Source organism: Cherax quadricarinatus, chromosome 23 (assembly GCF_038502225.1).
Source record: "Cherax quadricarinatus isolate ZL_2023a chromosome 23, ASM3850222v1, whole genome shotgun sequence".
In the NCBI taxonomy this organism is placed as follows: domain Eukaryota; kingdom Metazoa; phylum Arthropoda; class Malacostraca; order Decapoda; family Parastacidae; genus Cherax; species Cherax quadricarinatus.
In genome coordinates, this window is record NC_091314.1 from 37,855,311 (window position 1) to 37,865,160 (window position 9,850).

The window sequence follows — 9,850 nt, forward strand, 5'->3', positions numbered from 1 at the left end:
AAAATTTTGAATTGGAATTATTTGCAATGTAATCCCTTAAGTAAACTGTCATAATACATACCCTGAGAGAAGATATATCTCCCATTATTTATTATCTTGTGTTGTTTACATGGTGTAATAACATTTAATATAATTTTTATAACCACCTGATGTTTGGTGTAAAATTATAAACAAAAGTGAGTGAATAAATGTTTGTTTTCTGAAGGTAATAATGTGTATGGTAAACAATGCTAGATAAAAAAAAAACAACGTTTCCTCTATTCAAATTCAAATTTTTATTTATTTTTGTGCAGTACAAAGATAATGTAGTTTACATGTAATGAAACATTGTTAAACACAAAAGAAAGTCGATCATATACAAGTATAGTTGAGGTCAGCTACATGGCTCCAGCAGACGCTGGAATCTAATGGAAAGTATTTCCGGTTCCCTCACTTTCTTCTGAGTTTGTCACTTTGCTGCAGTAATAAACTAGTTTGACTGTCGTATATACACAACAAATCGATATTTCTATAAATAAGGCACACGTACAACGTTTGGAAACATTGTGTATCCCTGTAGGAATATTGCTACGAGGAGGAATAACAGGTCATATACACTGAGAGGTGTGTTTCTCTCAGAGTAAATATGCTGAGATTTGACTTTAATCCCTATTTTATGGATCAAAGTATTCTTGTCTTGTGGTACAGAGGTTACATACAGCAGCCTTCATGATGGATAATGAGAACCTTCAAAACTAGGGAGGCCAAGCCCATGATGTCACTCTTCAGGTCACTTGTTCTATCTAGGCTGGAATATTGCTGCACACTAACAGCACCTTTCAAGGCAGGTGAAATTGCTGACCAAGAAAATGTACAGAGAACCTTCACGGCGCGCATAACGGAGATAAAACACTTCAATTACTGGGAGCGCTTGAGGTTCCTGAACCTGTATTCCCTGGAACGCAGGAGGGAGAGATACATGATTATATACACCTGGAAAATCCTAGAGGGACTAGTACCGAACTTGCACACGAAAATCACTCACTACGAAAGCAAAAGACTTGGCAGACGATGCACCATCCCCCCAATGAAAAGCAAGGGTGTCACTAGCACGTTAAGAGACCATACAATAAGTGTCAGGGGCCCGAGACTGTTCAACTGCCTCCCAGCATACATAAGGGGGATTACCAACAGACCCCTGGCAGTCTTCAAGCTGGCACTGGACAAGCACCTAAAGTCAGTTCCTGATCAGCCGGGCTGTGGCTCGTACGTTGGTTTGCGTGCAACCAGCAGCAACAGCCTGGTTGATCAGGCTCTGATCCACCAGGAGGCCTGGTCACAGACCGGGCCGCGGGGGCGTTGACCCCCGGAACTCTCTCCAGGTAAACTCCAGGTAAACTCTGGTGTAGTTAATAGACTGTCAGCCCCGTTAACCAACCAAGAAAGACGTTTTAATAATAATCTTTATTTCTACAAGGACATGAACAAGGTATACAAACGTAGGTGACATCAGTGATATACTACTATATAGAAAGCCGCTTGTTATGATGAGCATTTCGGGAAAATTAGTCATTTTTTTCCTCAGGATGTGACCCACACCAGTCGACTAACACCCATCTAGGTGAACATCTTAATGTTTCCACCAGTACCAGGTCCGTGGTACTGACCTGGTACCAGGTCAGTACCACGTACCATGTCCGTACCACGGACCTCAGTGTGTGAGCTGAGTGCGCTAGCAATCCAGTTATGGAACACTACCTGGAGAGGTTCTCAGGGATCAACGCCCCTGCTGCCCCGTCCGTGACCAGGCCTCCTGATGGATCAGGAACTGATCAACCAGGCTATTACTGCTGGCCGCACGTAAACCGACATACAAGCCACAGTCCGGCTGGTCAGGTATGGACTTGACTGCAGGGAAATTAAGCTTGTTCATAGCACCAGCAGCTGAGAGAAAAGCTTCATTTGTTTTGATCAGTTTTTTATTAACCTAGAATATGAGTTTTTCCATCGTTTATAATATCTGTTAACTTGTTAAATCTGTCTGAATAGTACATTTGTTTGCAAGTTTCCAGTTATCCTTGCGAGGATTGTTCAGAACCACTTCACTATTTGCCACATAAGTTGTCCTGTGTTGATGGGGGTAAAGCTCAAGCTCGTGGACCCGTCTCTCAATCGGTAATCACCCATTTGTGTATTAAGCTATAGAAAAAATGTGTCCAGTTCTTGTATTCTCTATTGGTGCTGGCTGCAAGATTCTCAAGTTAGCAGACGTCAGTTTTCTAGGCATTATATGTCATTAATTCTTAAATACGTTATTCAACATTTCATTTCCTTAATTTATCAAAAAGAAGTGATAAATATTAAATGAAATTCCATATTGTTCCTAGTGTATAGTATTTTATTTGCTAACAAGGTAATTTATGACAAAATAATAAAAATACTTATAGCAGAAGGCTGAAAGAGAACCTGGAAAGAAATCAGTAATGGCTGAACAAATATTTGTGATAGTATAATCTAAGCAGCTTTCCTAAATAAATAAAAGACTGAAAGTGCTGAGGTACTTCAGTGAATCTTATTATTATTATTATTAAATATTCGCCGGTATTCTCCCGGCCCGGGCCTTTACCAAGTGGTGGCCCGGCCTTGGCTCCCTCTTTAGGGAGTGTCTGAGACCTAAGTCTCCCATGAGAGGAGGCACAAGTACCTCCTCATCTTTGGGACTAACTGTCCCCAGGCCTAGCCACAAGCTAGGCCTCTCTGGTCTGCCATCCCAACCACAAGGGGGCTAATGGGAATGACAGTCTTATGAGCTAAAGGCTCGGACTCAGGCACCTACCCTACCCTAGAAGGGCTGGGCATGGTGTCGATGTTCAGTGAATCAAATACTCGTCACCAACAGTTGTCAAAAGATTTGAGTAATAATACATTTCTGAGAAAATATGTTATTATTTTTAACATTTACTCATCACTGATACTACTATATTTATAAAAGTTTGTAAGTTTAGCCGCTTTATAAATAATGAACAAGAACAGTACTCAAGTTTGTCAATATTATTGTTTGCTGGGTCATCTAAGGTCAGTGAGCTACTTTTGAAGGTCTCTGAGTTCCAAGTCTGCGATGTACCGCACCTCTCACCTCACCTAATTGTGGTTGCAGGGGTCGATACTCAGCTCCTGGCCCCGCCTCTTCACCGAGTGCTACTAGGCCCTCTCTCTCCCTGCTCCATGAGCTTTATCATACCTCATCTTAAAGCTATGTATGGTTCCTGCCTCCACTACCTCACTTGCTAGGCTATTCCACTTCCTGACTACTCTATGACTGAAGAAATATTTCCTAACATCCCTTTGACTCATCTGGGTCTTCAGCTTCCAATTGTGACCCCTTGTTTCTGTGTCCCATCTCTGGAACATGCTCCGTCATGTGCTCTTGAACTGTAAGCTTTACACCTTGAGGAACTCCTGCCTGGATTACTGCAATAAAGAGTGGGGCCATGATAGAAGCCAAATCAGACAGCTGTATTGTTCGTTCGTACACCTGAAGATTACATTCGGTTTCCACTCTTGCAGTCTTAAGTTTGTAGTTTTGAATGAGAAGCTTTTGGCATGGTGTTGCCCAGCTGTCTTCTACATTAAGGCCCATGTTGAAGGCTGTGTTGTGGACTAACTTGGCATAATTATGTTCTAGCAGAGTAAAATCACTTCCCATCGTCTATACATTAACTAGTAAATATTCTGGCACCTGTGGGCCATCTGCATCTAAATATCACATGTGTAAATCTTGCTGTTATCTTTGAAACTGTTTTTTTTTTTTTCTTCCTCCAAAGTTTATGTTTGTAACCTGAGAATGTCTCATCCGATAAACTTTAAATTCATACGCTGGTGTGTTGTCAGCAGGAAAAGGTTCTTGCAAATTCCCTTAGTTTATAGGTAAATAGATTTTACAAGTTATTTGTACGATAACTCGATTATTATTATTAAAATCAAATTAAGCGCTAAACCGTAAGGGTCACACAGCGCTGTGGGTAGAAATGTGCGAAAGCAGAAATGCGCAAAAGTTAAGAATGAACGAAAGGTAGGAGTGTTTACAGTTAGGTGTTTGTGGAGATGGGGCCGAATGCAAGAAAAACCAAAATCCAAGTTGGCTCAGTACGTTAGTTTCAGCTTAAAAAAAAAAAAAGTTCAAGGAAGAGTCTGCATCAAAAGTGGTACTTCCAGAGAGAAGGTGAGTGAGAGTGAGTGTGCTGGGTGGTACTTCCAGAGAGAAGGTGAGTGAGAGTGAGTGTGCTGGGTGGTACTTCCAGAGAGAAGGTGAGTGAGAGTGAGTGTGCTGGGTGGTACTTCCAGAGAGAAGGTGAGTGAGAGTGAGTGTGCTGGGTGGTACTTCCAGAGAGAAGGTGAGTGAGAGTGAGTGTGCTGGGTGGTACTTCCAGAGAGAAGGTGAGTGAGAGTGAGTGTGCTGGGTGGTACTTCCAGAGAGAAGGTGAGTGAGAGTGAGTGTGCTGGGTGGTACTTCCAGAGAGAAGGTGAGTGAGAGTGAGTGTGCTGGGTGGTACTTCCAGAGAGAAGGTGAGTGAGAGTGAGTGTGCTGGGTGGTACTTCCAGAGAGAAGGTGAGTGAGAGTGAGTGTGCTGGGTGGTACTTCCAGAGAGAAGGTGAGTGAGAGTGAGTGTGCTGGGTGGTACTTCCAGAGAGAAGGTGAGTGAGAGTGAGTGTGCTGGGTGGTACAGAGAGAAGGTGAGTGAGAGTGAGTGTGCTGGGTGGTACTTCCAGAGAGAAGGTGAGTGAGAGTGAGTGAGAGTGAGTGTGCTGGGTGGTACTTCCAGAGAGAAGGTGAGTGAGAGTGAGTGTGCTGGGTGGTACTTCCAGAGAGAAGGTGAGTGAGAGTGAGTGTGCTGGGTGGTACTTCCAGAGAGAAGGTGAGTGAGAGTGAGTGTGCTGGGTGGTACTTCCAGAGAGAAGGTGAGTGAGAGTGAGTGTGCTGGGTGAGTACTTCCAGAGAGAAGGTGAGTGAGAGTGAGTGTGCTGGGTGGTACTTCCAGAGAGAAGGTGAGTGAGAGTGAGTGTGCTGGGTGAGTGCTGGGTGGTACTTCCAGAGAGAAGGTGAGTGAGAGTGAGTGTGCTGGGTGGTACTTCCAGAGATGAGGTGAGTGAGAGTGAGTGTGCTGGGTGGTACTTCCAGAGAGAAGGTGAGTGAGAGTGAGTGTGCTGGGTGGTACTTCCAGAGAGAAGGTGAGTGAGAGTGAGTGTGCTGGGTGGTACTTCCAGAGAGAAGGTGAGTGAGAGTGAGTGTGCTGGGTGGTACTTCCAGAGAGAAGGTGAGTGAGAGTGAGTGTGCTGGGTGGTACTTCCAGAGAGAAGGTGAGTGAGAGTGAGTGTGCTGGGTGGTACTTCCAGAGAGAAGGTGAGTGAGAGTGAGTGTGCTGGGTGGTACTTCCAGAGAGAAGGTGAGTGAGAGTGAGTGTGCTGGGTGGTACTTCCAGAGATGAGGTGAGTGAGAGTGAGTGTGCTGGGTGGTACTTCCAGAGAGAAGGTGAGTGAGAGTGAGTGTGCTGGGTGGTACTTCCAGAGAGAAGGTGAGTGAGAGTGAGTGTGCTGGGTGGTACTTCCAGAGAGAAGTGTGAGTGAGAGTGAGTGTGCTGGGTGGTACTTCCAGAGAGAAGGTGAGTGAGAGTGAGTGTGCTGGGTGGTACTTCCAGAGAGAAGGTGAGTGAGAGTGAGTGTGCTGGGTGGTACTTCCAGAGAGAAGGTGAGTGAGAGTGAGTGTGCTGGGTGGTACTTCCAGAGAGAAGGTGAGTGAGAGTGAGTGTGCTGGGTGGTACTTCCAGAGAGAAGGTGAGTGAGAGTGAGTGTGCTGGGTGGTACTTCCAGAGAGAAGGTGAGTGAGAGTGAGTGTGCTGGGTGGTACTTCCAGAGAGAAGGTGAGTGAGAGTGAGTGTGCTGGGTGGTACTTCCAGAGAGAAGGTGAGTGAGAGTGAGTGTGCTGGGTGGTACTTCCAGAGAGAAGGTGAGTGAGAGTGAGTGTGCTGGGTGGTACTTCCAGAGAGAAGGTGAGTGAGAGTGAGTGTGCTGGGTGGTACTTCCAGAGAGAAGGTGAGTGAGAGTGAGTGTGCTGGGTGGTACTTCCAGAGAGAAGGTGAGTGAGAGTGAGTGTGCTGGGTGGTACTTCCAGAGAGAAGGTGAGTGAGAGTGAGTGTGCTGGGTGGTACTTCCAGAGAGAAGGTGAGTGAGAGTGAGTGTGCTGGGTGGTACTTCCAGAGAGAAGGTGAGTGAGAGTGAGTGTGCTGGGTGGTACTTCCAGAGAGAAGGTGAGTGAGAGTGAGTGTGCTGGGTGGTACTTCCAGAGAGAAGGTGAGTGAGAGTGAGTGTGCTGGGTGGTACTTCCAGAGAGAAGGTGAGTGAGAGTGAGTGTGCTGGGTGGTACTTCCAGAGAGAAGGTGAGTGAGAGTGAGTGTGCTGGGTGGTACTTCCAGAGATGAGGTGAGTGAGAGTGAGTGTGCTGGGTGGTACTTCCAGAGAGAAGGTGAGTGAGAGTGAGTGTGCTGGGTGGTACTTCCAGAGAGAAGGTGAGTGAGAGTGAGTGTGCTGGGTGGTACTTCCAGAGATGAGGTGAGTGAGAGTGAGTGTGCTGGGTGGTACTTCCAGAGAGAAGGTGAGTGAGAGTGAGTGTGCTGGGTGGTACTTCCAGAGATGAGGTGAGTGAGAGTGAGTGTGCTGGGTGGTACTTCCAGAGATGAGGTGAGTGAGAGTGAGTGTGCTGGGTGGTACTTCCAGAGAGAAGGTGAGTGAGAGTGAGTGTGCTGGGTGGTACTTCCAGAGAGAAGGTGAGTGAGAGTGAGTGTGCTGGGTGGTACTTCCAGAGAGAAGGTGAGTGAGAGTGAGTGTGCTGGGTGGTACTTCCAGAGAGAAGGTGAGTGAGAGTGAGTGTGCTGGGTGGTACTTCCAGAGATGATGTGAGTGAGAGTGAGTGTGCTGGGTGGTACTTCCAGAGAGAAGGTGAGTGAGAGTGAGTGTGCTGGGTGGTACTTCCAGAGAGAAGGTGAGTGAGAGTGAGTGTGCTGGGTGGTACTTCCAGAGAGAAGGTGAGTGAGAGTGAGTGTGCTGGGTGGTACTTCCAGAGAGAAGGTGAGTGAGAGTGAGTGTGCTGGGTGGTACTTCCAGAGAGAAGGTGAGTGAGAGTGAGTGTGCTGGGTGGTACTTCCAGAGAGAAGGTGAGTGAGAGTGAGTGTGCTGGGTGGTACTTCCAGAGAGAAGGTGAGTGAGAGTGAGTGTGCTGGGTGGTACTTCCAGAGAGAAGGTGAGTGAGAGTGAGTGTGCTGGGTGGTACTTCCAGAGAGAAGGTGAGTGAGAGTGAGTGTGCTGGGTGGTACTTCCAGAGAGAAGGTGAGTGAGAGTGAGTGTGCTGGGTGGTACTTCCAGAGAGAAGGTGAGTGAGAGTGAGTGTGCTGGGTGGTACTTCCAGAGAGAAGGTGAGTGAGAGTGAGTGTGCTGGGTGGTACTTCCAGAGAGAAGTGTGAGTGAGAGAGAGGTGTGCTGGGTGGTACTTCCAGAGAGAAGGTGAGTGAGAGTGAGTGTGCTGGGTGGTACTTCCAGAGAGAAGGTGAGTGAGAGTGAGTGTGCTGGGTGGTACTTCCAGGAGAAGGTGAGTGAGAGTGGTACTTCCAGAGAGAAGGTGAGTGAGAGTGAGTGTGCTGGGTGGTACTTCCAGAGAGAGTGAGAGGAGGTGAGTGAGAGTGAGTGTGCTGGGTGGTACTTCCAGAGAGAAGGTGAGTGAGAGTGAGTGTGCTGGGTGGTACTTCCAGAGAGAAGGTGAGTGAGAGTGAGTGTGCTGGGTGGTACTTCCAGAGAGAAGGTGAGTGAGAGTGAGTGTGCTGGGTGGTACTTCCAGAGAGAAGGTGAGTGAGAGTGAGTGTGCTGGGTGGTACTTCCAGAGAGAAGGTGAGTGAGAGTGAGTGTGCTGGGTGGTACTTCCAGAGAGAAGGTGAGTGAGAGTGAGTGTGCTGGGTGGTACTTCCAGAGAGAAGTGAGAGTGAGTGTGCTGGGTGGTAGAGGAGGTGAGTGAGAGTGAGTGTGCTGGGTGGTACTTCCAGAGAGAAGGTGAGTGAGAGTGAGTGTGCTGGGTGGTACTTCCAGAGAGAAGGTGAGTGAGAGTGAGTGTGCTGGGTGGTACTTCCAGAGAGAAGGTGAGTGAGAGTGAGTGTGCTGGGTGGTACTTCCAGAGAGAAGGTGAGTGAGAGTGAGTGTGCTGGGTGGTACTTCCAGAGAGAAGGTGAGTGAGAGTGAGTGTGCTGGGTGGTACTTCCAGAGAGAAGGTGAGTGAGAGTGAGTGTGCTGGGTGGTACTTCCAGAGAGAAGGTGAGTGAGAGTGAGTGTGCTGGGTGGTACTTCCAGAGAGAAGGTGAGTGAGAGTGAGTGTGCTGGGTGGTACTTCCAGAGAGAAGGTGAGTGAGAGTGAGTGTGCTGGGTGGTACTTCCAGAGAGAAGGTGAGTGAGAGTGAGTGTGCTGGGTGGTACTTCCAGAGAGAAGGTGAGTGAGAGTGAGTGTGCTGGGTGGTACTTCCAGAGAGAAGGTGAGTGAGAGTGAGTGTGCTGGGTGGTACTTCCAGAGAGAAGGTGAGTGAGAGTGAGTGTGCTGGGTGGTACTTCCAGAGAGAAGGTGAGTGAGAGTGAGTGTGCTGGGTGGTACTTCCAGAGAGAAGGTGAGTGAGAGTGAGTGTGCTGGGTGGTACTTCCAGAGAGAAGGTGAGTGAGAGTGAGTGTGCTGGGTGGTACTTCCAGAGAGAAGGTGAGTGAGAGTGAGTGTGCTGGGTGGTACTTCCAGAGAGGAGGTGAGTGTGCTGGGTGGTACTTCCAGAGAGAAGGTGAGTGAGAGTGAGTGTGCTGGGTGGTACTTCCAGAGAGAAGGTGAGTGAGAGTGAGTGTGCTGGGTGGTACTTCCAGAGAGAAGGTGAGTGAGAGTGAGTGTGCTGGGTGGTACTTCCAGAGAGAAGGTGAGTGTGCTGGGTGGTACTTCCAGAGAGAAGGTGAGTGAGAGTGAGTGTGCTGGGTGGTACTTCCAGAGAGAAGGTGAGTGAGAGTGAGTGTGCTGGGTGGTACTTCCAGAGAGAAGGTGAGTGAGAGTGAGTGTGCTGGGTGGTACTTCCAGAGAGAAGGTGAGTGAGAGTGAGTGTGCTGGGTGGTACTTCCAGAGAGAAGGTGAGGGAGTGAGAGTGAGTGAGAGTGCTGGGTGGTACTTCCAGAGAGAAGGTGAGTGAGAGTGAGTGTGCTGGGTGGTACTTCCAGAGAGAAGGTGAGTGAGAGTGAGTGTGCTGGGTGGTACTTCCAGAGAGAAGGTGAGTGAGAGTGAGTGTGCTGGGTGGTACTTCCAGAGAGAAGGTGAGTGAGAGTGAGTGTGCTGGGTGGTACTTCCAGAGAGAAGGTGAGTGAGAGTGAGTGTGCTGGGTGGTACTTCCAGAGAGAAGGTGAGTGAGAGTGAGTGTGCTGGGTGGTACTTCCAGAGAGAAGGTGAGTGAGAGTGAGTGTGCTGGGTGGTACTTCCAGAGAGAAGGTGAGTGAGAGTGAGTGTGCTGGGTGGTACTTCCAGAGAGAAGGTGAGGTGAGTGAGAGTGAGTGTGCTGGGTGGTACTTCCAGAGAGAAGGTGAGTGAGAGTGAGTGTGCTGGGTGGTACTTCCAGAGAGAAGGTGAGTGAGAGTGAGTGTGCTGGGTGGTACTTCCAGAGAGAAGGTGAGTGAGAGTGAGTGTGCTGGGTGGTACTTCCAGAGAGAAGGTGAGTGAGAGTGAGTGTGCTGGGTGGTACTTCCAGAGAGAAGGTGAGTGAGAGTGAGTGTGCTGGGTGGTACTTCCAGAGAGAAGGTGAGTGAGAGTGAGTGTGCT

At 48.3% G+C, this 9,850-nt stretch overlaps 1 protein-coding gene across 1 annotated transcript; it reads right to left on the reverse strand.

Annotated features, from left to right (window-relative positions):
- Positions 1-3,045: 3,045 nt before the first annotated feature.
- On the reverse strand, positions 3,046-3,685 carry LOC128685555 (large ribosomal subunit protein mL48-like). Its single transcript, XM_070088120.1, is given in 2 exon segments — positions 3,046-3,108; positions 3,389-3,685. Coding segments are annotated over 2 exon segments (360 nt in total).
- Between the last annotated feature and the right edge of the window lie 6,165 nt (positions 3,686-9,850).